The 26,082-nt window shown below is 50.8% G+C and overlaps 11 protein-coding genes across 11 annotated transcripts; 5 read left to right on the top strand and 6 right to left on the bottom strand.

The window, feature by feature from the left end:
- Window positions 1–297: 297 nt before the first annotated feature.
- BJX68DRAFT_236623 (complex I NDUFA9 subunit family protein) lies at window positions 298–2,076 on the top strand. The gene is made up of 10 exons (XM_071040054.1): window positions 298–365; window positions 422–575; window positions 633–646; window positions 719–781; window positions 836–930; window positions 987–1,078; window positions 1,128–1,269; window positions 1,320–1,478; window positions 1,535–1,870; window positions 1,922–2,076. Exons 2-10 carry the CDS (start codon window positions 427–429, stop codon window positions 2,018–2,020), a joined length of 1,149 nt encoding a protein of 382 aa, XP_070899564.1. The 5' UTR covers window positions 298–365; window positions 422–426; the 3' UTR covers window positions 2,021–2,076.
- A 108-nt stretch (window positions 2,077–2,184) lies between these two features.
- On the top strand, window positions 2,185–3,392 carry BJX68DRAFT_236621 (uroporphyrinogen-III synthase HEM4). Its single transcript, XM_071040053.1, has 2 exons — window positions 2,185–2,554; window positions 2,650–3,392. The coding sequence occupies exons 1-2, from the start codon at window positions 2,284–2,286 to the stop codon at window positions 3,309–3,311; spliced, it is 933 nt and encodes a 310-aa protein (XP_070899563.1). The 5' UTR covers window positions 2,185–2,283; the 3' UTR covers window positions 3,312–3,392.
- A 208-nt stretch (window positions 3,393–3,600) lies between these two features.
- On the bottom strand, window positions 3,601–4,823 carry BJX68DRAFT_255070 (mitogen-activated protein kinase; the record flags this gene model as incomplete). The annotated part of the gene is made up of 4 exons (XM_071042979.1): window positions 3,601–3,629; window positions 3,676–4,023; window positions 4,080–4,461; window positions 4,518–4,823. 4 exons carry the CDS (start codon window positions 4,821–4,823, stop codon window positions 3,601–3,603), a joined length of 1,065 nt encoding a protein of 354 aa, XP_070899562.1.
- A 1,480-nt stretch (window positions 4,824–6,303) lies between these two features.
- Window positions 6,304–9,743, bottom strand: BJX68DRAFT_236615 (COPII subunit SEC24). Its single transcript, XM_071040052.1, has 3 exons — window positions 8,841–9,743; window positions 7,137–8,783; window positions 6,304–7,077 (listed from the first exon to the last, which is right to left on the bottom strand). The coding sequence occupies exons 1-3, from the start codon at window positions 9,345–9,347 to the stop codon at window positions 6,502–6,504; spliced, it is 2,730 nt and encodes a 909-aa protein (XP_070899561.1). The 5' UTR covers window positions 9,348–9,743; the 3' UTR covers window positions 6,304–6,501.
- Window positions 9,744–10,204: 461 nt separating this feature from the next.
- BJX68DRAFT_236611 (kinesin family protein) lies at window positions 10,205–12,972 on the top strand. Its single transcript, XM_071040051.1, has 3 exons — window positions 10,205–10,779; window positions 10,834–11,243; window positions 11,297–12,972. The coding sequence occupies exons 1-3, from the start codon at window positions 10,521–10,523 to the stop codon at window positions 12,851–12,853; spliced, it is 2,226 nt and encodes a 741-aa protein (XP_070899560.1). The 5' UTR covers window positions 10,205–10,520; the 3' UTR covers window positions 12,854–12,972.
- A 237-nt stretch (window positions 12,973–13,209) lies between these two features.
- Window positions 13,210–14,832, bottom strand: BJX68DRAFT_266481 (MCT family MFS transporter; the record flags this gene model as incomplete). Its single annotated transcript, XM_071045518.1, has 4 exons — window positions 13,210–13,648; window positions 13,707–14,296; window positions 14,351–14,457; window positions 14,520–14,832. The coding sequence occupies 4 exons, from the start codon at window positions 14,830–14,832 to the stop codon at window positions 13,210–13,212; spliced, it is 1,449 nt and encodes a 482-aa protein (XP_070899559.1).
- Window positions 14,833–15,325: 493 nt separating this feature from the next.
- BJX68DRAFT_236608 (AIM24 family protein) lies at window positions 15,326–17,036 on the bottom strand. The gene is made up of 6 exons (XM_071040050.1): window positions 16,696–17,036; window positions 16,527–16,645; window positions 16,398–16,469; window positions 16,173–16,343; window positions 16,007–16,125; window positions 15,326–15,955 (listed from the first exon to the last, which is right to left on the bottom strand). The coding sequence occupies exons 1-6, from the start codon at window positions 16,895–16,897 to the stop codon at window positions 15,454–15,456; spliced, it is 1,185 nt and encodes a 394-aa protein (XP_070899558.1). The 5' UTR covers window positions 16,898–17,036; the 3' UTR covers window positions 15,326–15,453.
- A 277-nt stretch (window positions 17,037–17,313) lies between these two features.
- Window positions 17,314–19,386, top strand: BJX68DRAFT_236607 (Tim22-complex subunit TIM54). The gene is made up of 2 exons (XM_071040049.1): window positions 17,314–17,515; window positions 17,575–19,386. The coding sequence occupies exons 1-2, from the start codon at window positions 17,419–17,421 to the stop codon at window positions 18,945–18,947; spliced, it is 1,470 nt and encodes a 489-aa protein (XP_070899557.1). The 5' UTR covers window positions 17,314–17,418; the 3' UTR covers window positions 18,948–19,386.
- Window positions 19,155–21,642, bottom strand: BJX68DRAFT_74647 (transcription factor domain-containing protein). The gene is made up of 4 exons (XM_071049700.1): window positions 21,023–21,642; window positions 20,363–20,968; window positions 19,365–20,305; window positions 19,155–19,294 (listed from the first exon to the last, which is right to left on the bottom strand). Exons 1-3 carry the CDS (start codon window positions 21,418–21,420, stop codon window positions 19,432–19,434), a joined length of 1,878 nt encoding a protein of 625 aa, XP_070899556.1. The 5' UTR covers window positions 21,421–21,642; the 3' UTR covers window positions 19,155–19,294; window positions 19,365–19,431.
- Window positions 21,643–22,233: 591 nt separating this feature from the next.
- On the bottom strand, window positions 22,234–22,697 carry BJX68DRAFT_236603 (uncharacterized protein). Its single transcript, XM_071040048.1, has one exon. It carries the CDS (start codon window positions 22,666–22,668, stop codon window positions 22,408–22,410), a length of 261 nt encoding a protein of 86 aa, XP_070899555.1. The 5' UTR covers window positions 22,669–22,697; the 3' UTR covers window positions 22,234–22,407.
- Window positions 22,698–26,055, top strand: BJX68DRAFT_236601 (putative C6 transcription factor). The gene is made up of 4 exons (XM_071040047.1): window positions 22,698–23,378; window positions 23,448–23,946; window positions 23,995–24,757; window positions 24,812–26,055. The coding sequence occupies exons 1-4, from the start codon at window positions 23,232–23,234 to the stop codon at window positions 25,896–25,898; spliced, it is 2,496 nt and encodes an 831-aa protein (XP_070899554.1). The 5' UTR covers window positions 22,698–23,231; the 3' UTR covers window positions 25,899–26,055.
- The last annotated feature ends 27 nt before the right edge of the window (window positions 26,056–26,082 follow it).

Below are 26,082 nucleotides of genomic sequence, written 5' to 3'. Positions count from 1 at the left end.
TCGAGCTTGGGGCTCTGGGATTTCTAGCCTCAGGCACCAACTTGGCTTCTTGAATCCATGGACCAATCACGGCCCAGGAATAGTCATACACCAGAGAATCAAGTTCGCTTTTCTCAAGTCACAAGCTGCCATCGATCAAGGCTAGGTGCAGGTCAAGAAATCTATCCTTCAGATCTTTATCATATCGAGAAAATCCCTGGCTTTCCCGGTCGATTTCGACGAAAGTCCAGGCTATTGTCCGAATCAGGACTAGCGCACTGGTCCCGTGCCGGCAGATTGCAGTTCGGTGATGAACGACTTTCGACCTCATCCACGACCTCTAGCCGAGCTTCGCGCCCTCCTTCTCCCCGCTCTCATCTGCTGCTGTACGGACCCTTCGTGGACTCAATTCGAAGACCGGTCTAGCTGACACCTCAAACAGAGACCATGCAGAAGTGCCGGGCCGTCAATCCTGTCCTGGGGTCCAGGGCGTTCGTCCCCACCCCCCGTGTCCAATTCCAAGTGCAGCGCCGCAATCTTCAAGATGTCACAATTACCAGGACCGGAAAGCCCCTCATAAAGGTCCAGGGTGGACGGTAATTGCTCAATTGCTTCGATATGCGATTGGAGAATGCTAACGAGCTTCGTCTTAGGTCATCTCTCGGAGGTACTTTTACCTAGACTCAACTCTTGCCGTCTACCTCCATGAATGTCGGATACTAATGCGATCCCTGGTCAGGACATACCGCGACCGTCTTCGGTGCCACCGGTTTCTTGGGTCGGTACATTGTCAACAAATTGGGTATGTCCGGCGAGTAATCCGTGTGAAGGGGTCCCATAAATTGACAGCATCCAGCTACACAGGGATGCACGGTGGTCGTTCCCTACCGTGAGGAGATGACCAAGCGCCACCTCAAGGTCACCGGTGACTTAGGACGGGTCGTTTTCATTGTAAGCTCCCAGAGCTGTCGAACCTCTAAATGCCAGACTAATGTGATGGTTGTTAGGAATACGACCTGCGCAACACCCAGTCCATCGAGGAGAGTGTCCGACACTCTGACGTCGTTTACAACCTTGTCGGCCGCGAATACCCTACCAAGTTCGTTGGACCAATATTATACGGGAGAGCTCTGCTGATGGTGGTCCAGGAACTTCTCTTACACCGACGTGCACGTTGACGGTACCGAGCGGATCGCCGAGGCCGCCGCCAAGTACGACGTTGATCGATTCATCCATGTTTCCTCATACAACGCCAACAAGAACTCTCCCTCCGAGTACTTCGCTACCAAGGTCGGCTTACGCAGATCCTTTCCTCGGATTTGATGACTGATTTGTCACAGGGATGGGGTGAGGAAGTGGCACGCTCTATCTACCCTGAGACCACAATCGTCCGACCCGCTCCTATGTTCGGCTTCGAAGACAGACTCCTGCACAAGCTTGCCAGTGCGACCAACCTGTTCACCTCCAACCACCTTCAGCAACGCTCTTGGCCCGTTCACGTAAGCCGTGTCTTTGATTCTGTCCCCCCAAAGAGCGGATAGCTGACACTCGTTAGGTCATCAACGTCGGTTCTGCCCTCGAGCGCATGCTGCACGATGACACCACTGCCGGCCAAACCTTCGAGCTTTACGGCCCCAAGAACTACTCTCCCGCTGAGATTGCTGAATTCGTTGACCGGGAAATCGTCAAGCGCCGCCGCCATATCAATGTTCCCAAGCGTGTCCTGAAGCCCGCCGCTCACCTTCTCAACAAGTACCTCTGGTGGCACACTCTGAGCGCCGATGAGGTCGAGCGCGAATTTATCGACCAGGAAATCGACGAGACAGCCAAGACGTTCAAGGATCTCGGAATCGAGCCTGATGAGTTGTCCAACCTCACCTTCCACTACCTGGTATACTCTACCTGTTATACCGTTGTTGTTCCAGAGCTAACGCCCGCATAGAAAGGCTACCGAAGCTCCTCCTACTATGACTTGCCCCCAGCTACTGAACGGGAGCGAGCGGAGGAAAAGAAGTACGTCCACGTTCTCGACGACCAGTAGTCTTGTTTTTTTAGTGTACATAACCATACTAGACGCATTGATTCCGTTTGTTCAAAGTACATGTAGCCAACAATTCGCCGTAGTCATCCATTCTACGTACTGCTTGTACTCCAATTGTCAACGCGGGACACCCCAGCTCCGCTCCGCTCCGCGGCAAACCCCAAGCTCAACCTTCCCATCAACAACATAGACAATACAGCTACACGGAAGAGAACCAAGCATTCAATTGCTGTCGCGTTGGATTCATAGTCCAAATCTCAAAAATGACCAGCCCAAACTCTCCACCGATCCTCCTCCTCAAGACCAAATCCTCCCCGCACGACGGCTACGACGAATTCTTCTCCGCCCAGAACTACACCCCAACCTTCGTCCCCGTTCTTTCACACAACTTCCACCATGAAAACCTAGCACAAATAAAAGCACTTTTTGAGAGCGGGCGTCTGAATCCAGGCTCTGGGCGAAAATATGGCGGGCTGATCTTCACATCGCAGCGCGCCGTTGAGGCATTTGCGGATATGCTCGCGGGTCTTGACCGTGCGTTTCTTTTCCACCACAACCCCCACCATATACATACGGAAGAACAATTCAGATTGACAACATCCTAACTGTTATATCTATGTGCTATACAGAATCCCTCACAGCAACAGCCTCCCACTCGCTCCCCCTCTACACCGTCGGCCCCGCAACAGCCCGCTCCCTAACCACCCTCCGAGACACCCATCTCCCCCACGCAACAATCCACGGCGCAGACACCGGAAACGGGGAGAACCTCGCTACGCTCATACTAGACCACTACAACGGACTTTTCACCGCCCCAGCTACTTCTATATCCGGAGACGATGTGAAAAGGCGGAAACCACCCCTCCTCTTCCTCGTCGGCGAGACGAGGCGGGACATCATACCCCGCACGCTCATGGGAGAATCTACGCCTGTCTTGAGGAGGATAGAGGTTGAGGAGGTGGTTGTGTATGAAACTGGTGTTGTGGCTGGGTTTGAGGGGGAATTTGAGAGAATCTTGAAGAGACATGATGATACTACGGGAGTAGTTTGGGCTGTTGTGTTTTCACCAACGGGATGCGATGCTATGGTGAGAGTTTTAAGGCGCGAGGAGGAAACCAAGAGGCAGGAAAGGGGAGGGAGGAAAGTGTTCGTTGCGACGATCGGGCCGACGACGAGGGATCATTTAGTCAAGGAGTGTGGCTTTCAGCCAGATGTCTGTGCAGCGAAGCCATCGCCGGAGGGGGTTGGAGAGGGGATTGCGGAGTTTCTGAAGAGCCTGGACCGGCATTAAAGCTGAAGTGAGATTGGGCTACTGTGGAGGTGTGGTCTGGTAGCATTGTAACATATACAGCAGTGCTTGTAAATGTTTGTATGGTAGATAGACTTATACTAGTAAGCTCGGCTTCATCACACTTAGGAAATCCGGAATGACACAACATAAACAAGAAGGATGCAGCTGAATTAATCCGCAGAAATAGGTACAACTACCCTAGACAAGTCTATGCAAACATGATATGTGCAAGTGAGCTCCAGTGTCACTGCGCTATTCTCAAACTCCTTTCCAACAATGCCCTAGATGTCTAGCGCATAATTTCCTCGTAGATAAGAACTACAGAAAGTTAGTAAGAAACTCGAAAGAAGTGGCGTGGACTCACCCTTCAATTGCTCCTTGCTGAGAGCATCCTTGTTCTTGTCAAAATCAAAGAAGCCCTCCGGAATTGGAGGGGCTGTTGGCTCATCGTCGGGATCATGGTACGGCTCCAGGTACGGATGACGCAGGGCCTCTTCAACAGTTATGCGCTTCGTCGGGTTGAAAGCCAACAGTTTCTCCAACAGGTCTAGTGCCAGGTCATTACTCTTCGGGAACAGAGCCTTGAAAGGAATCTTCTTCTTGAAAGGGAGAGATCGGATGTACTCCCGAGCCCGTCGGGATTTGATTCCGTAATAGTCTTCCATCGTAGGCGTTCCAAGAACGTCCAGGATTAGCGTCAGTTGGTGGTGATCTGTGGTCACACGTTAGTCTCCTAGTTTCAACCGGGAGTAGTCGGTGCAAACGAACAGTCTTTTCCAGGGAACAGAGGCTTCCCGCTCAGCATTTCTGCAAGGATGCAGCCCACACTCCACACATCAATCGCCTTTGTGTACTCTTTGAATGTCAACATAATCTCGGGGGCACGGTACCAGCGTGTCGCCACGTATTCCGTCATGAAGCCTGAGTTATCATCGGTCGATGCGGCGGATCTAGCTAAACCAAAGTCGCAGACTTTCAGGTCACAGTTGGCGTTGAGGAGAAGGTTTGAGGGTTTAAGGTCACGGTGCAGAACATTCGCAGAGTGCATGGCTTTCAGCGCACGCAAAGTCTGGTAGATAAAGTATTGGCAGTGGTCATCTGACAGGTCCTGGGTGCGGATAACACGATGCATGTCGGTTTCCATCAGTTCCTATTGTCCAGGTCAGCCGTAGAATTCCATCAGGACCGATAGTAGCTCAAAATTACCTGAATGAGATAAACCTCATTAAAACTTTCGTAGTTTCGGGGTCTTTGGATATCCAAGATAGAGATGATGTTCTCATGGTTGAAATACCGGAGAAGTTTCATTTCTCGCAGCGTCCGCAGGCAAAACATTGAATGGTCGAATGGAGTAATCTTTTTGATAGCGACTTTCTGTCCAGACGGTTTGTGGATGGCGGAGCAGACAACACCGTAGGCTCCCTCACCAATGACATCTTGAATTTCGTACTGGTCGGAGACGTTGAAGGATATCTTCCTTGAACCTCCCTGGGGAGGCGCTTGTTGCACCATATTCGCGAATTCTGGAATAGGATTGTCAGCACTGGTATGGGTATAAAGTAACGACTGTCAGTGTGACAAGTTTCTATGCGACATAACACACGGAGAAGCGGTCGAAGTAGCAATACAATGTGCCTCTGACCACTGGATCCATTCCCGTAGTTGAGAAGCACCTCATTCAGGTACACACAACGCCGCACTTCGGCCTCACGTAATAAACTGGCAGGAGAGTACGGAGTAGCACTTACAATTGAGTTAGCTAGTCGATGTTATCAGGTTATGCGAGGAGGAGCCGCGAACGATCCGATCTCAGTCTGCGCGACGAGCTGAAGGAAGACGGGACAAGAGTCGAATGCGGGGTATGGCCCGTGCCGGTTGCTATCACCTGAATCGCAAACTGCCAGCTAGACGTCGGGGAGCGGGACGAATTTATCGAGACGAGGAAGAATTGCCAAGTCGAATCGATCTGCACAGGAGCCGGGGAATATATCAGATTCGAATGAGGATGGTATCGAAGGTCTCGTGGACAACAGATATTCTACTCAAGTTCGACAAGGTCAATTCGGTGTCGCCATCAAGATTGCAGGAAAACGGTTAAATGGATGCGATGTCGGTGGCAGGAAGCAGGGTAAATGCCGCGATCAGAGAAGAAGAAGCTCACCAATGTGCTCAAACCCGATCAGTCGTCGGTTGGGTCGATGTTTCACAGCTCAGTTCTATTTTTACTTGTCTTTGTCGGCGTTGGTTCCGGCAGTCCAAACTCCAGGACAATCTTCTCAGTAGGAAACGTCAGAACATGCACAGCTGGCGGAGTGAGAACGAGCTTGATTATCCCGATGCGGAGGAACCAAAGGACCAAGAAAGAGCAGCAACGGAGAATGAGGGTGATAAAAAGCGTGGGCCAGGCGTAGATCAGGCAAGTGGGGTGGGCAGGTGAGCTGAAACGAGGGGAACAGACTCCAGAGGTAAATGAGCAACTCTTGGAGAGCGACAGAGACGAACCTTGGTTGTCAACGAGAGAGAGGGGCAGACGGCGACCATAAATTGGAAACTGGAAACTCTGGAAACTCTGGGTCAGGAACCATAAAACCAAAGAGTCCAGATTGACCAGTGTTTCAACAGGCCCACATTCAGACAACTTTGCTGGTCGCAGGGAGAAGATGTCGACGAGGGGCAGAGGGCAGCACGACTGCCATCCCTGATCCTTGAAACTGGCGCTACTGCTGGCGCTCCAATTGATCACAGCGTCTAGTCCATCACACTGGCCTCTGGCCGTCAAATCACAGTTTCCTCCATCCCAGCCTCTTCTCCCCGCTGCCCTCCCTCAGTCGTGATTTGCCTCCTTCAACCCAGGCTAAGCCGTGATCGAAAGTCTACGCTGCATGATCAGCACAGACAAGTCTAGTTCCAACTGGATTCTATGCCGTTTACATCGGCGAGGCTGGCTTGGCTGCCATGAATTGTGATACAGTAAAACCGAGCAAGCGGCAGATCAAAGAGAATGAGAATCGTGGTCCCATGTTTATTCTTGTATATCTCGTATAATTGACCAAAACATTGAAAAAAGCTATCATTACTGGACGACCTGTCGGGGTTCGATCTTGTCAGTCTAACCTTTCAAGTACGACTTTGCAGGCTACAATGACGGCAGAAAATCGCACGCGAGAAAAAAGAACTAAGAAAAAGGGTCTCAAACCTTTTCCCGTAGTGAGCCCATCCATTGCACGAGACTCATGCCCTGGTCCGCTCTGTCTTCAACCAGCATCGTCTGTGCCCACAGACGGAGTCCAGGCTCCCCGTCTTCCTTGACCACATACAGGTGTGGCACCACAATACTGCCAGCTCCCTTTGATCTATGATCCCGGCTCTTCTCAATAACTGCCCGAACACGCCCGTTGAAATCGTTATCAAGCTCGGGGAGATTTTGCTTGCCAACACGGAGCTGCGACTTATCGGCTAGACCGAAGACATCAAGGACAAGCTGCGGCACCGCATCACGACCAACCCACAAGAACTGGGTCTGGCCATCATCAATAAGGTAAAGGCCATAAGGAACTATCCGCTCGGATGACAAGTTGATAGTAGGAGGTAGGACGATCTCGCCAGTTTGTTCATCCGGCAAACCGGCGGTGTCGGGCATATCGTGAAGAGAATACATCTTCGGGTAGATGTATTGGATGAGAAGGGGCAGAGGGAGGGTGGAGAGTAGGCAGAGGGCGGCAGACCTCATATCGGTCGGTATTTGCGCGGATTTTCGTAGACCAAGCTGTACGATTATCATCAGTCAACGGGTAGGTGGCTTCCGACGCATGGTACGTAACTCACATTCTTAATCAGTGCAAGGAAAAGGACAGGCAGGCCCCTGAGATTAGCAGGGAACTGGAGGCCACCACCACCAACGCTTCCACCTGCGAGCTCTTTTCGGTACGTCGAAAGTAATTCCACGGCCTTGGCCTGGAGAGCTTCTCGGGCTTGCTCGAGACCGCTCCCAAGAGTCCGTTCGACGGCCTTGTGGCTGAAATAAGTAGCAATGGCTTGTTGGTCTGCTGAAGCATAGATATCTGCAAGGTTCTGGGTGGTTGGCAACGCCAGGGTCAAAACACGAATCCTGCGCTCGCCGTTACAGGTTGTGTGAAGAACCGCAGTCTGCAGACAGACAACGGGTTTGGTGACAGTCTCGTCGATAGCGACCTCAACAACATATGCCTGATCGCGTGGGAAAGCTGGGAACGCGCAAAGGTCGGAGCTACGGTTGAAGAAGTTGCCGTAGAATGTGCTCATGCGCAAACCAGTGGTAGCACGGACGCGGAGCACAGCCTCGAGACCAATCTCTGACGACAGGTAATCCGAGAACTCACGCGCAAATTTGATTGCATCCTCACCACGAGCAGCATTCCATCCGGGGTAGAAGTATGTTTGACCACCAGTATACCTTGGCAGGTTACTGAGGGAGGCCACATCTTGATACTGAGATGAGAACAGGAACATGTCCACTGACACTTGTGCTTTGGAGCACTCGACGGCAAAGCTCTTGTAGAAGCTGTTTGCAGTCTGAAGAAGAGTGTTTTCCTTGCTTGTTCCCAAAACCTTCTTGTCTTCTCTCATACTCAAGGTACCATGGCCGACATTGGGCAGAGACGAGGTAAGGACAGACATCTTTCCTCCGACGTGGGAGATCAGCTTATATCCAGCACGCAAAGCAGAGCCCATTGCACAGCCATTGTTCTGGGTATTCTGGAACATTTCCTGAAGCTTATCAAGGAATACCTCGATATTTTCGCGGCACTCGCTCAGAGTCACCAGAAGGTCTCCGGGAATTGGAAGGAAAGGTTCGTCGAGATCGCTGACAACCAGCATTCGAGGATCAGAAACTTCTGAGCCATCTCGAGGAATGCTGAAGTAATGAAGACTCGAGTCGACGGCAATGAAGCCAAGTCTCGTTCGCCGGTCTGCATTTGGGATTCGGTCCAGGCTTTCCTTGATGCATCGAGCACTCGTGGCCAGGAGGCCATTAGTGACGGACGCATAGCTCACGTCGATAAGAAAAAGGTAGACCAGCGGCTGCGGAGGCCGCACCATGTATTCCTGAGGAGCGACGAATTCCACCACCGCGTGGTTGAGGTCAGGCCTCAATGCCCGGTCCGCCGGCTTTTGAAGAGTGGTATCCCAGTCAAAGGCCTGAGGTACGTCGTTTGTCAGGTTACACATGTTGCAGCGCCAGCGGTGCCCATGGTCGAGGAATGTCACAAAGGGGTTGATATAGGATCGACACCGTCGGCAACGCGAGATGACTTGGTCCGGGATGACGGGGATGGGATCTTCTGCATCATGGAGGGCAGCATAGGGCTGGATCACGAGAGCAAATGGAAGTTTCGACTTCTTCAAGAGCGAGTGGGTTGTTGGAACGGCATTCAACGTCGACCGCACATATTTGGATGGGCAGTTAGCATATGGTGACGGATAAACGCTCGTCTACAACAGGTCAGCGCGCAATTATTGGGCAAAAACGGTGGCAAGGCATGCACATACCGCAGGGGGCAAGACGATTGGGGGTGGAGGATAGTCTAGTTCCGCAACATTGAATGGCTGAGTGAGCAGATCTGTTGGGTACAGCTGGTTGAGGGGAACTGCTCGTGGGGCTTGCGGAGCTTGAGGGGCGGCTTGGGGAGGCATAAGGTGAGGGTCGGTCACGCCCATAGCACCGAACTGCTGGGTCATTTGTGCGACGCCTGGGGCAGCTGGCGGAGCATATCCTTGAGCGAGCTGGGATGGATCCGCTCCGTACGCAGGCTGTTGTGGCTGCGGAGGGTACGCTCCGTAGCTACCGCCCGCTGGCGGTTGCCCCCCAAGGGCAGCATTGGCACCAGATCCAAATTCAAAAGCCTCGCCAGCATAAGCTCGCTTCTTTTTCGCACCAGCGTAGCCCTGCGGAGGAGGGGGGGGAGCTTCTCCGGGTTGCTCAACCGGGGCTCCATAACCGGCGGGCGTTTGACCGTACCCTTCCTGGGGAGGGTAACCTCCTTGTGGAGATGCCATCAAGAAGCTGTACTCCTTTCAATCAAGTATTGTCCGAAGCTATTAGAACCGTTCGGCGGCGGCGGAGGAGTATGGATGGAAATTCGGTCGGGGACTCGCAGAGGCTCGCTCTGTCGGAGGAATGTTAATGATTCGGCCAAGGAAGGTGGGAGGAAAGTCGCATACGAACAACCTAGGGACGCAAACACATGAAACAAGCAATCGTAATGGAATTGAGGAAAGACGTAGACGATGGCGCACGGATCGAGGCAGCGCAGGAAATTTGAATGTGGGAGCGGAGAATCGCTTTAAGTCGGGGTCAAGCGATGAGATGCAGGTTAGAGGTCAACCTGAAGTCGAATCGTTGGTTACGGTGGCCTTTGCGGCCTGCGCCAATCAGATGGCCCCGCAGCTTAACCGACTCGCCATATGTCACTTCGGCCATTGAGCCTAGGTTGATAGATTCTTCGCAAACATTACGCCTAAAAACTTGTTCAGACGTCATTGAACGCTATTTCCAGCAACGACTGGTTATTGCCCGTGGCCTGTTTTGTGGTCAAGCTGTGAAGTGTGGAGGTGATCTCATCGGACACCAAGCACTTTGGTACTGCAGAGTAAAATGTAGCCAAATATATCTCCATACAAAGGCCCCAGTAGATAGAAGCAAACCTCTTAAAAGAGAGTCCAGCGTTGAGCTCCTACTAGGCATAGTATGATAGCGATTTAATATCCTGGATCACATGGAGATAGCTTTTGGAGGAGCGAGAGCCAAAGAAGGTACCCCATACTTCGAGGATGAAAGGTTGCCGTGCCAACGCCCACGGCAGTCTCTCGCACCACAACGCAAACGCTTCTTCTCTCCTCCCATCCACCAAACCAATCTCCGGCACTTCCTCCCTTCTTTGAACCCGGCATCACTCTATCTCATTCTTTTCCCCTTTTAGGTCGACTCTTGCATTTCTGTTTCCATTTGATGCTTCTTCAGGGTTTGAGCAATTGACGGGCTCTGCCAGCGTTTCGCCCCTGTCTTCTGGCTTCAGTGCTGCGTTTATTGTACGACTCGCGACTGATCAATATCCGGCATACTCGTTCACGGCCTACCATACAAATGAGACGACAATAGATTCGCGAGGTCTGGGATTACAGGAATATAGGGATCGCGCCACAATTGCCGATCACTGAGGTTCGAGCAAAATGAGTGTCAGGGTTGTCGCTCGAGTGAGGCCATTGCTCAAGGCGGAGAGAGACATTGACGTTATTCTTCATACTGGCTCTAAGCAGGGAAAGGCGGATAGGAAGACCTCTCAAGAGACTTCGAAGCTTGCGGCGCTAAGGGATCGCGATACACTTGTGCGGATTCCGAACCCGAAGAACGAAAACGAAGAATATTCTTTCCAATTCAATGCGGTATACGATGCAGAGGCGTCTCAACAGGAGCTTTTTGAAGCAGAGGGTTCGTGCTGTGCGGGCTGATGTCGGATAAAGGGTTTACTAACCGGGCTGCTAGTGTCACCGACAATCAAACATCTCTTCAACGGCTTCGATGTTACTCTGTTTGCCTACGGAGTCACAGGGACTGGGAAAACTCATACGATGCGAGGCGGTAAAAGTCTAGCTGAAAGAGGTGTGATCCCTCGCCTCTTAAGTGGTGTGTATCGGCGAAGCCGGAAGATCGAAAAGGATAGCAATGGCGAAACCTCAGTCAACGTCTCATTGAGTTACTATGAGATATACAATGACAAAGTCTTCGACTTGTTCGAACCACCGGAGAAGAGAACGATTGCAGGACTTCCATTAAGGGACAACGGCGGGAAGACTGTAGTTGTAGGCTTAACAGAGAAGCCATGCTATTCCTTGAAAGAATTTGAGACCCTTTATGACCACGCAAACATCAACCGGTCTACCTCTGCTACCAAGGTATGCACCCTGCGTGTTTTGCACTGCTGTCAATTTGGCTAATCGCACCACAGCTCAATGCTCACTCATCACGGTCCCATGCTATTCTTTGCGTGAAAGTTGCGATTACCACTGGAGAGAAAACGCGCGTTAGTACTGCATCAGCTATTGACCTTGCCGGCTCAGAGGACAATCGCCGGACGGATAACGACAAGGAGCGAATGGTCGAATCAGCAAGCATCAACAAGAGTCTCTTTGTATTGGCCCAGTGTGTGGAAGCTATCACCAAGAAACACCAAAGGATACCGTATAGAGAGTCAAAGATGACGAGAATTCTTTCGTTGGGCCAGAACAACGGACTAACAGTCATGATTCTCAATCTTGCCCCTGTCAGATCCTACCACCTAGATACGATAAGCTCTCTCAACTTCGCAAACCGCACCAAAAAGATTGAGCTGCGCGAGGTCGAGAACGAGCCGATTTTCAAAGGACCCCCAAGGCCTGCGGCACGCCCATCTGTTACGGCCATGCGGCAGCCTCTCCGACCACTGACAGCGTCTGTGAATGTCAACCTTGCTGCTGCTAATAATAAGGATCCATCCAAAGGTGGCGATGCCAAGCCAGTCAAGGCATTCAATGTGTATGCGGACAAGCGCAGTTCAGCCCAGTTCAAGAAGCCCGAAATCCTTAGCCGACCTTCCCTGACCACCGAATCGCACGGAGGGCGGTCTTTGAAAACTACTCGGCTTGCACAACCGAGCAATCATTCTCAGAAACAACAAGAAGATATTTCAGCCAAGATTGAAGAACTGGTCGAGAGGAAAGTCGAAGAGATACTTGCAGTCCGCGCCGTCAGTGAAAAGTCGCGGCAAACGCAAGTTCGCGAGCTAAACGAGCAAGTCCAACGACGCCTCGAGCTTCTAGAGCAACGGATCGAGGGGTCTGAAGATGCGAGAGCTGAGGGACTATCGTACCTACTCATGGCAAAACAGCACCAAGGGCGTGGTGAAGATACCTCGGCGTTGAAGATGTACCAGCTAGCGCTCCCATTCTTCCCGCAAAATGAGAAACTCGCTATAAAGATTGCCACTCTGAAGCTGCGTATCCAAGACCGAGGTCGTCAGACCATGAAAACGACTAACACGCCGGCTTCGGAGACAAAGAAGGGACTCGGCAGTATACTCTCGCTACCTTCGAGACAGGGTATCAAACGACCTTCGGAAGCTCTCGACGCAGATTACGAGGACTATGTCTCTGAGGCAGCAAGTTCTGACGATGACTTTGAAGAAACGTCTCGTGTCCAGTGCAAAAAGCGTACGAAAACCAAGCAACCTGGACCCCTCGATTTGAGCCTTGACGCCGTGGAAGATGACAGCTCAGTCCCTTCTCCACGAACTGTCCATCTGCTTTCGATAATCAATTCTCGTGATGTGAGCCAAATCAAGCTTCTAAAGGGCGTCGGGGTGAAAAAGGCAGAGGCGATCGTCGACTGCCTATGCGAGATGGACCAGAACCCGCAGGGTCGCGAAACGGAGACACCATTCCGCATCAGCAGCCTCGCGGAGCTGAGCAAATTGAAAGGTGTTGGTTTGAAGAGCGTTCAAAGCATGCGTAACGGTGTTTTGGTATAGACGGAAGATACTTCCATCACTTGTGATTGCATTGTTGTTCACACTCTTGGAGCATCATCTTGACCTTTTTTTTTCTCTTTTCTATTGTTCGGCATTCCCCATATGTTGCGGTGTTGCTCTTTTTTTTTTTGCCTTGGTTTTACTTGCATTCTATTATTCTGCAACTGCATGATAGAGGCTGCATTGCTTGATGTGCATTTGTGGATCTGCATCGTTGAAGCGAGGGCGTTGTGGCGCTTATACTGGTTATAGTCGAACTATATGCATGATTCAACCATTTCGGAATTTTATAGTAATGCAGTTTCCACGGAGGAGTGTCTCAATGCAACCACAAATGAGGTCTGTATAGAGGGTTGCTACACCTTGACACGTATCCCCCATCCTCCTTGGGGAACAACACCTCTGGCAAGAACATACAAAACAACCCCCACCCCCATCGTCGCCGCACAGAATAACTCAACTCCCAGATAACTCCCACTCAATGGCTCCGGCAAAAGCGCACCCGCAATCGGCGTCCCCGTCAACGCGGCGAAGGCGGATATAGCAAAATATGTCCCACTGCGCACACCAATTTCTCGAATTTCCGATATTTGCGCAATGAGGGCAGGTGCTAGAGAAACGGCAGAGCCGCCGCTGAAGCCATAGAGGACCGCGAAAGTTATTGCGGTGGCGTTGGTGCGGGAGGGGAGCCATAGGGCTAGCACGAGTATTATCGAGACTATAGTGGTGAGGATCATTGTGTTGAACCGGCCGATGTGGTCAGCTATGTAAGGGGGGATAATGCGGCCGAAAACGCTGTACAAGTGCAACCGTTGTTAGAATCGGCGTTGATATATGTGAAGGGATCACTGACCTTCCGGCATTAAGAATGGCGAGTAGGTACGAAGCCAAATAGGTTGACATGCCATATCGCTGGGCCTGGGTTGGGATGAAAGCGAATGGGAGAAAAAGACCCCAGTATAGGAAGAAAGTCCCCGCGCTGGTAAGAATAAATGGGACTTCGCGGAGGGGACGAAAGAAGTCGAGCGGATGGCATAACGGCGTCTTTCTCTTATGCTCCAATCTCGAGCGAACAGTAAGGTTAGTGATAACTAAGAGGAAGAGGCTTGTAAATGCGCATATCCTCATCGCCCATCCAAAGTCAAGAGCTGGTATTGTGCGCGTCACCATGATTGGAAAGACGATCCCACCAAAGCCAGAGCCGGCGACTGTGATGCCTAGTGCGAGGGCACGACGACGTCGAAACCAAGTGCTAACAGAGTTGAGACTGCCGTGAAAGAGGGCACTTGTGCCGATTGGACTGCAGATGCCTTGTGCAAGGAGAAATTGGTAGTATTCAGAGGAGATCGAGGTCATCATCAGTCCGATTATGTGAAAGAACGAGCCAACAACAAGGATCCACCTTGGTCCAAAGTTATCGAAGAGCACTCCTACAAACGGGCCCTGATTCGAGATAGGGTTAGCAAATTGGTGAGTAGGCAAGATTGGTAAACAAACCCCAAAAAACATCAGAAAATACTCTAATGAAGTGATCCACGTGATTGTACTCGTGTCGATGTCCCTTAGCTGGTGAGTTTTGTAGTAGTCGATGAAGACGCCAATGCCTGTATCCAGTTTTCAGTCGGGATACATCGTTTAGTACTATGAGCATAGCATGTAAACTTACAGCTGATCCAACCAAAGCTGACAAACATGCCGCAAAAAGCACCGACGACAGTGAACCAGGCTCGAAGTCCACCATCTGGAGGACCATCTGGTGGGCCATTCGGGACTGGGGCCTCGCGAGAGTGAGTCTTAACCCCAAGTTTCTCCTGATTATTATCACCAACGCCATGGGTGAGAGCTTCTGTTTCTGCGCGAGAGTCATGTTGCTCTTCTGGCCTCCCACCCGTACATGACTGTATCTCAATGCTGACGTTTGAGGTACCACGAGGTGTGTCTTCCCCGTTCGCCGTGTCACTGCTTGACAGGCTGTGCATGTTGATTGTATAACAAGTTAATGAGTGCAGCCGGTTGGTGAAGAGAGGCAGTCGATACTATAACATTGAGAAGTTACGCATCGGAGTTCAAATAAAGAGAAAGCGGCATGACCAAGCACAGGCGATCCATTGTTCGCATAGCAAATAGCGAACTCGGCGGTTTGTTTGGCCTGGCAACCTAGTGATTGCTGTTGAGGCATGACATTCCTCGCCAGAGGATATGATTCGATGACGGTCCCTGTAATCGGAGCAAGGGTTGGAATTCTGACCAGCGCGGGCAGGGCTTCGAGAAACAACCTTTTGTCAAACACACACACACGCTGGACTGAGGCTTCCGCACTAGCAGGTCTCATTGTAGGCTGATCTATTCACAGCACAAACTGTGTCCCAAAATACTATGTAGATGGCAATCCATAGTCGTCGGAAGTATTGTGTTGTTTTGCGATTCTCCCTGGTCGTTGCTAGGCCAGCAAGCATAGAGGGAAGAAATATCCGTCAGGCAAACAAGTAGAAAATGAATGAGAGCGCCACCACAGGGCTTATATGAAGTGTCTATAGTACATTGATCCTGCAATGAGCGAAATACAAGAAGGGCCTGGAGCAGCAAACCTTGAATTAGGTCTATTGCCCAGGTTTCTCAAATATTACCTTTCCTTCTTTTGTCAAAACCGCAATTTTTTGACTGACGCCTTGAATTTCAGCTTCGATTTCCTCGACTGTTCTTGAGCCAGGTACTCTCTTCGGGGCCGTTTCTTCAGGTTGGTACTTTCCTGCGGGGATGATTGTCAGCCCTCGGGGTGCGCTGGCGAGTTCGTTGACTTCGTGGGTTGTCAGAACTTCGTTAATTCGAGCTCCCCGGGATTGCAGAAGGATAGTCGATGGTCCGTCGAATTGCAGAAATAATCTGTCCCCCCAAATGGTCATCCGAGACCACGTACGGAGTTGATGAAAGATTTTCATGGCCGTCTTCCACGTATCTGTATCCGACATGGCTTGGATGAATTTGGTGTTTTGGAGGATAGTGGGCAGGCTTTTGAGGCCAGGGACCTGGAATTTTAGGGTTGTTGATTTGAAGCGGTATGGGCGAGGGGGGTTTGAGCTCATGGAGTATGCCACGACATTGCTATCCAGCCTTTAGCAAGTGCACTCTTAAAGATGATCAGGCCGGACATACCTAGGGTGGACAATGTATTGCTCCCCAGCTTTCAGCTCGACCGAGTACAGTTGGCCGTTACCAACAAGCGCTAATAAGCCTCTGCCAGTGACCTCGGAGCTACCCCAGTGAGCCAGACTCTGCACAAATTAGTCGCATTCAGTCAGTGTTCGCTGGAGGTACGAACCAAGTTTGTGTTGATTTTAGGCCGAATAGTCAGCGCGCGACCAGTCCATGCCAGTAAAGCGCGTCTCTGGGCCACCATCCAATCCACAGAGCCATTGAGGTGAACAACGGCGAACGACGTAACCGGAGATCGGGTCGAAATCAAAGCAGTGATAGGGCTAGCGGACGAAATCTATGTAGCGTCAACACATGTGCTAATCTCGGAGAATTGGGCGAAGAAGCGGACCTTCTGATATAGGAATGGTACGCCGACAGGGGCTCGCTGGAAAGGCTCGAGGACGCTCAATGTTGAGATCACCTAGACCACCATACTTGTTAGACGCCGCCGAATCGTAAATCATAGCAATGCTCATACATTGTCTGCTTTCCCACTCAGTCCCACTAAAGTTCCCCGCCGTGTGTAGAGATTCTGTGACGCCGAAAGAGAAACGGATAGTAGCGAATACGGTGCTCCAATGACATCGAAACGCGCATCTGCGAATATTAGCAGGGAGCAATAGCCGGTACTGTGGGATTTCGCATACCGGCAGACTCCGCGGAGCTAGGGGTGTCAACAATGGGCAGATTGCTCCCACTGACAGCCGCTGGTCGCTCTGTGGGCGTAGAACGGATCTGAACGTGTCTTGCTTGCACTCCGCGAAGCAATGACGCACCTTGTCGCGTTCGGTGCGGGAGGACTCTCGTCCATGTGAGAGTCCTGGCACCTCGCCTCAAGGGTTGAACCATTGTCTGACCCAAGAAAAGCTACCCAGACAAGGAAAGGTGAAAGCGAGTGACTTCAGGGAACGTCTATTCTTGCACCTAGTGCTCCTCCGCGGTTTTCCTTGATTGCCCGGGCCCGGATTTGCACTTCCCGATCGGGAAAGGCGCTTGGACCAGTCTTGGCATTGGGTTTTCTATAGAACGGAACTTCTCCTTCCCAACACACTTTCAGACGAGGAGGTTAGTAGCCCTGCAAGATCAGGGCGTAGGCTATTAATTTGGCTCACCTGAGATTGTGCAAACACTCATATCTTCGTGTTGGCTGCTGCTACAACTTGTTCCTGGGTGAATCGGCTTGTTCGGAAAAACCCGGCCCCGAGCAGCTTTTGGGTGTCCCCAACTTTTTCCAGAGCGGAGGACTGGAACATTATTACTAGAGTCGCCAGCACTTTTCTTTCCGCGCCATTTCTCGCCATATTCTAGCATATACTACTAATAATCGACCAAGTATCTGGCACTGAATACAATCCTATCCTTTGCGAATCATGGCGGATTCATCAAGTTCCGCGGGCTCGGGCCAGCCACAGTCCGCAGCCCCGAATAGCGCACCCAAACCGCAAAATCCAGTTTTCAGGATGATGGGTAAGATCGATTGCGTTATGGAACTGATATAGAAACAATTGCTTACCTTTACCGATTAGGACTTCCCAATATTCGTCTTAAACTCCCCTCTCGGAATTGGATGATCTTTCTCACCATCACCGGATCTTTCACCGCAGCTGTCATCTACGACCGCAAAGAGAAGCGCCGTGCGCAAAAGAAGTGGTGCGATCTAGTCGCGCATTTGTCGAAAGAATCGCTTCCAATTGAAGAGACGAGACGGAAATTGACGGTCTTCCTAGCCGCTCCTCCAGGTGACGGGCTCCGGTCCGCCCGCGAACATTTCAAGGAATACGTTAAGCCGATTCTTGTGGCGGCGGCCCTGGATTACAACGTTATTGAGGGACGGAGAGAAGGCGATGTTAGAGCTGCGTTCGCGGAGCAAATCCGCAAGGAAAGACGCCGGGCTGGCGAGCCCAGTACCGTTGTCGAGGAGTCAACACCCGAGGAAATCGTATACCAAGCGAGGAAGAGCATTGGAGTGAGAGATGAGCCTGGGCCAAAGGGCGACCTGGTTATTGGACGTCACACCTGGAAGGAGTATATTCGTGGTTTGCACGAGGGTTGGCTTGGCCCGGTTGATCCTCCGGCGGCACCAGCTGAGGAACCTGCTTTGAATGAGGTTCCTGAAGTGCCTTCTCAAGAAGCTGCGGACGCGCCATTTGCGCCGGAACAAGTGGAAGAGAAGAAGGAGGAAGAGAAGAAAGAGGAGGAAAAGAAACCCGCTAAACCCACAGGGCCTCCCCCGGCCTATATCTTCCCCGTCGACTACTCTTCGCAGCCTCTCCCACCAACCATCCCTCAAAGCCTCGACGGCTCCAACCCCATCGAATTTCCACACATCCTCGGCTTCTTGAACACACCCATCAGACTCTACAGATACCTCAACCAGCGACGTGTTGCCGAGTCCGTTGGTCGAGATGTCGCAGCTCTAGTCCTTGCTTCCTATTCCCGCCCATACAACGATGGCGCATCCTTCGGCTCCGATCCAGACTTCAACTCCGCCGGACCCAATGCCATCCCAGTCCCGCTTTCTCCAGATAGCTCACTCGACGGTACATCACCAGTGGGTAACTATGAACAGCAATCTCAACTCGAGATTGAAGAAAAGGACTGGCACAAGATAGTCCACAAGAAGGACGAGGCGAACCCGGACAAGGAGCGAGAATGGGTAGACGACATCGTATTGGACCATCGCATTGCCAGCCGCATGCAGCGTTACGTCCTGTCTCCCGAGGATGAGGTCCGCGCACAGCGCATTGACCAAGGTATTGAATACATCATCGGTGAAGAGCGACCGCCGCACATTCCCTTTTGGCAGCGAATGTGGATCAAATATGGTTACGGGGAAGATCCAGAGGTTACCAAGAGGAAACCCATCCTTGGGAACTTTGACGGTGAGGACGGCGCCTAGAGCCGTCTCGGTTTATTACCCTTGCAGTGCCACTTCATTTTGGTTATTAGAAGGCTTGGGAGGTCTCATATTCTTAGATAGACATTGGCTGGATCCACGCAGAAAAGATAAGCAGGGCTGTACCATCAACTCCTATACACTGTACAATAGTTAATGCATATTCCGTTCCTATGGTCCCGTACGCAACAGAGCAAAAATTCTTTCAAGAACCGGTAGGTCAGTAGGGTATCATTCCGATAGTACGCTGCAAGTTATGGACACAAGATCATTCCGTATATATTGACACAATAAAAGACACAAAAGTCTCGGTAAACTTTTTTCTCAGTGTTTGCCGTTTCTCAATAGCCCTAAAAAAATGTTAGTTACTCCAGTGCGTCAACCGGAGAAAAATGTGCTTGCACATAAGGCTCAACATACCAGATCGAATGTTCTTTGTCACACCTGAGTATAAGGATAGACAGAGATATGTCCCAAGTCTGCGTTTCTAATTGAAGTGCTCGGGGCTGGAATCAAAACTATAGCTTGTGTACTGAACGTCTGGGAACGCCATAATGGCAGGCCCTTCGGAAAGATAAGTTCCGATTGAAGTTGTGTAGCTGGCAGCAGGACTCAGGGATTGCTCTCGAGCAGGTGATGAAATTCTCCGAAAGTCCTGCAATAGATTGTGCAGCTTCCATTTCCGGGCCCCATGATTCAGAAGATTTTCCACTTGGTTCAGACACTCAGCTGCACGCTCATGATATTGCAAATAATCTTCGCACTCCAGCAACGGTGGACTGGGGCAGTCGTGCGGAACCTGAGGTATGGCTGGAATAAGGCTCACGAGGAGGTCGGAATCTTGAGTGACGATGTGGATGAGCCTTCGACTAACTTGATAGATGCGCTGAATATCCAGGAAAGTTATAATAGGCACCCAAGTGCGATTCTGAAGAATTTGATGAATTTCACGGATGTAATCGATGCAACGATTGAATAGAAGTAGTTTTGTATAGTTGCAGTGTGGAACATGGTAACTCGAAGGCGACAAGATAATTATGGTGGTATATAAGTATTCCAATCGGTAGATTGTCGGATAAAACGCAGACGCGCTTTTGGGTAGAGTGTTGTACCATTCGCTAGCTTGTGAGGCTAGCTCCCAAGTTGATGCTGGAGTCTGAAATGAGGATATGAACTCAGTAGAATACCTTTTCTGGTAAGCCTCTGACAACAAGCGCCTAATCCTGACAATGTTCCAGGCTGGGTCTAAGTTGCGAGAGAAGATATGACTATAGTCAGCTGCTGAAGAGTAAGACGGCAAGGCGACATTCGCGGAATCATCCGAGAACGAAAACGTTCGGTCCAAAGCAGCACTCGTGGCCCTAAGCAGTTCAGTTAGTTGTTCCGCTATAGACAGAACGTGATGGAATAGTAGGTACCTGTCCAAAGAGTAGAGACAATGAAAAACACGACGTCGAAGATCTTTCTGCTCAGTCGATGGAATGGATTCCGAATGATGGTCTTGGTGCAAGCCCAAATCAACAAGTACTCTAGCTGCCATTCCTATAAGGTACCAAGCCCGAAAATGTGTTGGGTCAACAAGAGAATACTGAGCGAAAAGCATGATTGCCTGGATTCCCATCAAAGTGCCTGGGAGTAGAACGTCTTCTGCATACTGCAAAGCATCTGAGACGAGAGACAGGGCCCTTTGATGATTGCTATCATTGGAAACATTAGACATAGAAGCATAGGCAGTAGCCAACACCATGCGTAGGATCCAATTGTCAAAAGGCCTCGCAAAATGGGCGCCGTTCTGATACACCGAGTCAACGGAGGCCCAGAAGGTTGTCTCAAAAAAGAACGGCAACTGTGTGAAGAAGATATCAAAGTAATGCTGCGCGAGGGGTGTAATCTCGGATCGAGATGGTAGTGGTTGTGGAGACGATCTTGGGATTTGTTCACCAAGCGAAACCGATAACAGCAGATTGGCGAAGGACGTATTTGACGTAATGCCTTGAAAGTCTCTCGAGGTGGCACTAACAGACCTGAAGCAGAGTCAGTCAAGAAAGAAAACCAGAGCTAAGAATGAAGCAACTGACAGATAGCCAAAGTCCCCGACGAGGTCATCTATGTTTGACACCTCCTGACGATGGGCCTGTGGGATACGTCCTGTCGAAGACGACGATGTTATCGAGCTTTCATGGATGACACCTTCCTCGCCTCCGACCAGCAACGCTTTACGCTGGCGAAGCTCCGCTGTCCTTTTTTCAAGTCGTTCACAGTACGCTTCCAGAGAGCCGACGTAGCTTCTCTCCTTTCCTCGGGGAAATTCATCGCTACTTGAGCATGTATCTGTTTTCCCTGCTCTCTCGCAAGCGGAACAAGCGGGAAGTTTCCCGTCACACTTGATCTTAGCTGTTCGACACCTTGAGCATGCAGCGACTGGTCGACTGACTTTGAGCAGTGGTTTGTCCAAGAATGAGGAATCGGACATCATGCTCGTACATGTTCCCTGGGGAGTAAGAGAATCTGTAAAATGTGCGCACCTAAGTGGGACTATATTAGCGTCGCATGATCGTGTAGCCTTGCGGTTCAAGACACAAACAGCTTGACGGGGAACGTTTTTCCATGTGAACAGTCCCTTGGCATAGGAAACCTTCAGGAGGCCAGCTCCAAGCGATGTGTCAACATTAGAGCCAAAACATTGGTTTACTCACCACTTGTTAATGTAAGCAGTCAGTGTGGCTCTGCAAAGGAAGTTTGGGTTGAGATGACAGGAGGATAGGGCGGATGGTCAAAAAATAGAGGCTGAAGGATCAAAGAGCAGAGGCGCTATCAGAACCTAGTACGATACAATTCAGGTTCCATGGCCGAAAAATCAGTGGTATGAATAATGTTCGAGAGCGGCAATCGGCCGGATCTCCAACGAAAGGGCTATAGGCTAATTCGTGCTGCAGGCGAAGGCACCATGATGTGAGCTTCAATCACAGCTAAAGTACAAGATCAAGGCCAAGCCTTGGAGATGATGGAGCTCACCTTGAGTACATATAGCAAGAGGCATTACCGGTATAAAGATGGGTCTGGAAAGGGCAATAATGAGGGAAACCTAGGCCATGCAAAAAGCCATGAGACAACCTGGATTCTGGACCGAACTGTAGAGGAGCGAGCAGAGCTGCCCCGCGGATACAGTCCCGCGCTAGGCTAGATACAGTTCCTTCCAATCTGACACGTGATAAGCAGAGAGTCCTGGTCGGTAATAAACAACAAAGAACAACCTACACAGCCACACTACCCACGCTAACTGCCTGGAGAACAAGACTCGACTTGCCGCGAGTCCGCGACTGAAAAAACCAGACACACTTGTTACCAAGATCCTGCTGGTGTACTTGAAAGTGCAGAGTGGACGACTGTTCATTTTCAAACAATGGAATTTACTTTTCCCCCCCTCTTCGCCCCGCCACCCCGCTCCCAAAGGCTCAGGAGCTCAGGAGCCCAGGTCATCCTCTGGCAGTGCGCAGATAAGGCGGACAGTTGGGTAGAAGAGGCCAAAGTAACGCACAACACCTTGGCCTGGAACCGTTTCTAGATGTGTTATCGCCTTGCGCCTTGTACTCCGTCGGTGATTTGGCGCGAGTAAAAGATAATCGATGATTACGTAGAGTATCGTGTGGAAGACTTCATTGGGCTGCGCTTGGCCTGGAAGGCTCATTTTGGCGTGACTCCCAGAGGTGGTTTTGTGTCCCATAACCCATAATTTCCCGGCAATGGTATTCTAGAGCAGCTTCTCGTCCCCTACACTCCTAAATCAATTCAGCTTCCCTTGATTACTCTTATCTTTGTTTCCAAACGGTGGGAGTTCCCCGGCTGTCCCGTTTCGATCGACACGGCGACTAAGTGGGCCCAGGCCATAAGGCCAGCAACCTCGTCCCTCGTCGCGACGACCCCCCCAGTTGCCTTGAGCCCACTGAAGCCGATAGCACAAAGAAGAGCTTATTCCAATGTCGTGAGTCTGACCGTGCGTGTTGACCACAACTTTCCAGCTATCTCCCCTCGTCGCGCAGTCTTGTTCTCTTAAAGCGAATATGACTATGTCAAGATCGCAACTTCATCCGGTGTTCGATTCGTTTCACACAGTCGCGAGTGCTTGATGGCCTGACCGAGAACTCTTTCTTTACATTTCACGAAGAAAGTCAAGTGATCGGGTCTCAAGGGACTGCATGGAGCGCTGGAGTATACCATCGTCTGCGTTCTCAACACCTACTTTCACAGCTCCCTGGCGGACTGGACACTGTAGCCGCGTAAACAACCATGGCGTCTCAACCTGAGCCGTTCGCTCAACAACCATCTTATACAAACCTGTGGAATGATTTCCCTCCCAGAGCATCTGATCAGTCTAGCCCCAATTTCGATGGCCGGATTGCACACACGTTAGCCGCGTGCACCAGGTGTAGACAGGTATGCCATCCAACCTGCTCGGCGACTTTCTGCGCTTGCTTGAGTTGCGCATACTAATAGCTCGTACAGCGCAAGTCTAGGTGCGATCCCGGAATTCCGAAGTGCGGCCCATGCGACCGCAGCAATGCAAACTGCTCGTATTACGACTCTACTCGAAAGCGTACAATATCGAGGACGTATATTGTTCAGCTCCGGGAACAGGCCCGGAGACTGGAGAGAGAACTTGAAGAGGTGGAGAAGGACTTTCAACAAGCCGCCGATGCAGAACTAATCGTGCGGGGAACCGGTCGCATTCGATTCAAAGAGCACGACGAGGCTAGGTATCTAGGACCATCGAGCGGCATTGCAATTACGCGCTTGGTCATGGAAATGGCCAAACAGAACACCTCCTCAAAGAGTATCAAAGATGTCGTTCCGGAATCGACAGCGCAGAAAATCAAGGATGCATTTACGCAAGAGAGCGGGAAACCGACTTCTAAAGTGTATCCCATGATCAGCTCTATCGCGCAGCCAAATCTGCCTCTTAAGCATGTGACATATCGCCTTATTGATGTCTTCACTGTCAAGGGTACAAAACCTTAATTTCTGATGGTCATTTTGCTGACTTGCTCTCTAGCACAAGCCATGCTTCCAACGTTGCACATTCCCACTTTTCGTCAGGAAGTCGAGGAAGTCTTCAACGGATCCAACGATCCTTGCCAGAACTTTCAATTAAGAATGGTAATTGCCATAAGTATGCAGAAGATGAGCACTGAATATGCAGGTTTGGCAGACAGCTACTATTTGGCTGCTTTACCATACCTGGAAGCCTCTCTGAAAAGAATGGATCTCAAATCGCTGCAATGCCTGGTGTTGATAGCCCAATACTCCCTACTAACCCCAACAAGGACCGCTGCCTACTGGGTTGTTGGGATGGCAGTCAAACTGTGTCAGGAGCTTGGGCTCACCGAAGAGGCGACAATAACAACATCGCGTACCGGAAAGCAGTTGGATCCCTTGGAGGTAGACATGCGGAGAAGACTTTTTTGGATTGTCACGTCGATGGAATACGGCCTTTCGCATAGTCTTGGACGCCCAAGCTGTTACTCCGTCAGCCATGATCAGATCAGCGTCAGCTTCTTTGAGCAAGTGGACGACAAGTACATCACTCGGGAAGGAATACATCCCGATGCGAAACCTATACTACCCAAGTGCATCGCAATACACTTCTTCAAGATGCGCTTATTACAGCTCGAGATACGGCGGAAACTCTATTTGAACAAACGGGAAAGCCCAGTGGACGACCATGACCCATGGTTCGCGCAAATGCTCAACAAATTCGATCAATGGGTATCATCGTGTCCCAAGCACGATGGTGGTAGCGGCTTGAGTGAGAAGTGGTAAGGATTATCATCCTGAACCCTGTTCAGTATATATTCATGACCCTTGTATAGGTTCAGAGGTCGTCTGCACACCATGATAATCTTCATGTACCGACCGTCCCCTCAGATACCAGAGCCTTCAGTTTACGCAGCGCGGAGATGTCATGAGGCAGCCGTCTCCAATGTTTATATGCATAGAGAGCAAATCGCTACCGGCTCGGTCGACCTAACTTGGATCTTCACGCAATCGCTTTTCATGGCGCTGAACACTATCCTATGGACACTTTCCTATCCTGAAATCAGGAAGGATCATGATCTGCAAGAGGTCCAGGATAGCCTTGCAGTCGCGTTAGAAGGCATCTTACTGGCTGCAGAGAGATGGCCTGGGGTAAGATCAGCCGGCATGCTCTATGAGAATCTGATCGCCGCATGCCTCAGGGCATACAACACGGAAGAATCATTTGTCGTACATTCACCTTCCAATCCGTCCAACTCCAGTCACCCAACACCAGCTTCCTCTCAGGACGTCCAGACACCACCGTCTATGGCAAGCCCTGCTAGCACAGCAGCCTCCATTCACTCGCAAAACATTCTAGCCGGCAGTTCTTCTGTCACCGATACTGCATCAGCCGGTACATTCTCTCGAGGCCCCTCGGCCGACCCAACTTTCCCTTACCTGCCGGCGACAACCGCCCTACCCATTCCTAGCGACCCCGTGAAAGTACCGGAGCCCGGTCCATGGGATCCTAGCGTCCCTCCACATGTCACCTCAGATACCCAAACCACTTTAGGGTTGGACTTGCCCGGCGATCCACTTTCATCCGGCGCAGATCTAGATTTTGACCCTTCTGCACCATATAACTCACTGCCCTCCGTTGTTCCGGGATTACCTGGTTGGGACCCGAATTTCTCCCTTTCTTCTACTACCGCCGGCCCACTACCTTATTCCGACGCGACTATCCACCCAATAAATTGGATCAATTCCTTCAGTGACCAGTATTTCCAGTACTTCGGTGGAGATTACCCTGTGAACTCCTGGAGGGGGAGAACATTGAGCCAGCAAGAACAGACGGAATTAATGGATTCACTTGCGGACCATATTCCGGATGTCACAACCCAGCTAGCGATGCAGACGGCGACAGCATACTACCAGCCATGAAAGGCACTTTTGGATGATACCATACCAGTCTTCCGATTGTACTTCTTACTATGTTCTACCAGTTCTCAACGACATCATTTCAATACAATGAAAACATGAATTCAGTCTAAGTTTGTAATTTCATTAGACAAAGGCAGACTTCATCAATGTAGCAGGGTGTGTGAAAATGCCAGTGAGTGGCGAA

This window comes from Aspergillus pseudodeflectus (genome assembly GCF_044049435.1).
Source record: "Aspergillus pseudodeflectus strain CBS 756.74 chromosome Unknown BJX68scaffold_19, whole genome shotgun sequence".
Lineage (NCBI taxonomy): Eukaryota > Fungi > Ascomycota > Eurotiomycetes > Eurotiales > Aspergillaceae > Aspergillus > Aspergillus pseudodeflectus.
The sequence above is the reverse complement of the archived record's forward strand: the minus strand, read 5'-3'. Positions and strand labels throughout refer to the sequence as shown.

Coding starts and splice junctions, on each gene's coding strand:
- BJX68DRAFT_236607 (XM_071040049.1), top strand. CDS start 17,419: ATGGCGGATTCATCAAGTTCCGCGGGCTCGGGCCAGCCACAGTCCGCA. Junction 17,516..17,574: donor TCCAGTTTTCAGGATGATGG/GTAAGATCGATT, acceptor TTTACCGATTAG/GACTTCCCAATATTCGTCTT.
- BJX68DRAFT_236603 (XM_071040048.1), bottom strand. CDS start 22,668: ATGGGACACAAAACCACCTCTGGGAGTCACGCCAAAATGAGCCTTCCA.
- BJX68DRAFT_236611 (XM_071040051.1), top strand. CDS start 10,521: ATGAGTGTCAGGGTTGTCGCTCGAGTGAGGCCATTGCTCAAGGCGGAG. Junction 10,780..10,833: donor GGAGCTTTTTGAAGCAGAGG/GTTCGTGCTGTG, acceptor CCGGGCTGCTAG/TGTCACCGACAATCAAACAT. Junction 11,244..11,296: donor GGTCTACCTCTGCTACCAAG/GTATGCACCCTG, acceptor ATCGCACCACAG/CTCAATGCTCACTCATCACG.
- BJX68DRAFT_236623 (XM_071040054.1), top strand. CDS start 427: ATGCAGAAGTGCCGGGCCGTCAATCCTGTCCTGGGGTCCAGGGCGTTC. Junction 1,270..1,319: donor CCGAGTACTTCGCTACCAAG/GTCGGCTTACGC, acceptor GATTTGTCACAG/GGATGGGGTGAGGAAGTGGC. Junction 1,871..1,921: donor ACCTCACCTTCCACTACCTG/GTATACTCTACC, acceptor ACGCCCGCATAG/AAAGGCTACCGAAGCTCCTC.
- BJX68DRAFT_236608 (XM_071040050.1), bottom strand. CDS start 16,897: ATGGTTCAACCCTTGAGGCGAGGTGCCAGGACTCTCACATGGACGAGA. Junction 16,470..16,526: donor TGAGTGGGAAAGCAGACAAT/GTATGAGCATTG, acceptor ATGGTGGTCTAG/GTGATCTCAACATTGAGCGT. Junction 16,126..16,172: donor CTAAAATCAACACAAACTTG/GTTCGTACCTCC, acceptor TAATTTGTGCAG/AGTCTGGCTCACTGGGGTAG.
- BJX68DRAFT_236601 (XM_071040047.1), top strand. CDS start 23,232: ATGGCGTCTCAACCTGAGCCGTTCGCTCAACAACCATCTTATACAAAC. Junction 23,379..23,447: donor CGTGCACCAGGTGTAGACAG/GTATGCCATCCA, acceptor TAGCTCGTACAG/CGCAAGTCTAGGTGCGATCC. Junction 24,758..24,811: donor AGCGGCTTGAGTGAGAAGTG/GTAAGGATTATC, acceptor ACCCTTGTATAG/GTTCAGAGGTCGTCTGCACA.
- BJX68DRAFT_74647 (XM_071049700.1), bottom strand. CDS start 21,420: ATGATGTCCGATTCCTCATTCTTGGACAAACCACTGCTCAAAGTCAGT. Junction 20,969..21,022: donor GTCGGGGACTTTGGCTATCT/GTCAGTTGCTTC, acceptor ACTCTGCTTCAG/GTCTGTTAGTGCCACCTCGA. Junction 20,306..20,362: donor TGTCTCTACTCTTTGGACAG/GTACCTACTATT, acceptor TGAACTGCTTAG/GGCCACGAGTGCTGCTTTGG.
- BJX68DRAFT_236615 (XM_071040052.1), bottom strand. CDS start 9,347: ATGGCATCTCCACAAGGAGGTTACCCTCCCCAGGAAGGGTACGGTCAA. Junction 8,784..8,840: donor CAATCGTCTTGCCCCCTGCG/GTATGTGCATGC, acceptor GACCTGTTGTAG/ACGAGCGTTTATCCGTCACC. Junction 7,078..7,136: donor TCCTTGCACTGATTAAGAAT/GTGAGTTACGTA, acceptor ATAATCGTACAG/CTTGGTCTACGAAAATCCGC.
- BJX68DRAFT_236621 (XM_071040053.1), top strand. CDS start 2,284: ATGACCAGCCCAAACTCTCCACCGATCCTCCTCCTCAAGACCAAATCC. Junction 2,555..2,649: donor TATGCTCGCGGGTCTTGACC/GTGCGTTTCTTT, acceptor TGTGCTATACAG/AATCCCTCACAGCAACAGCC.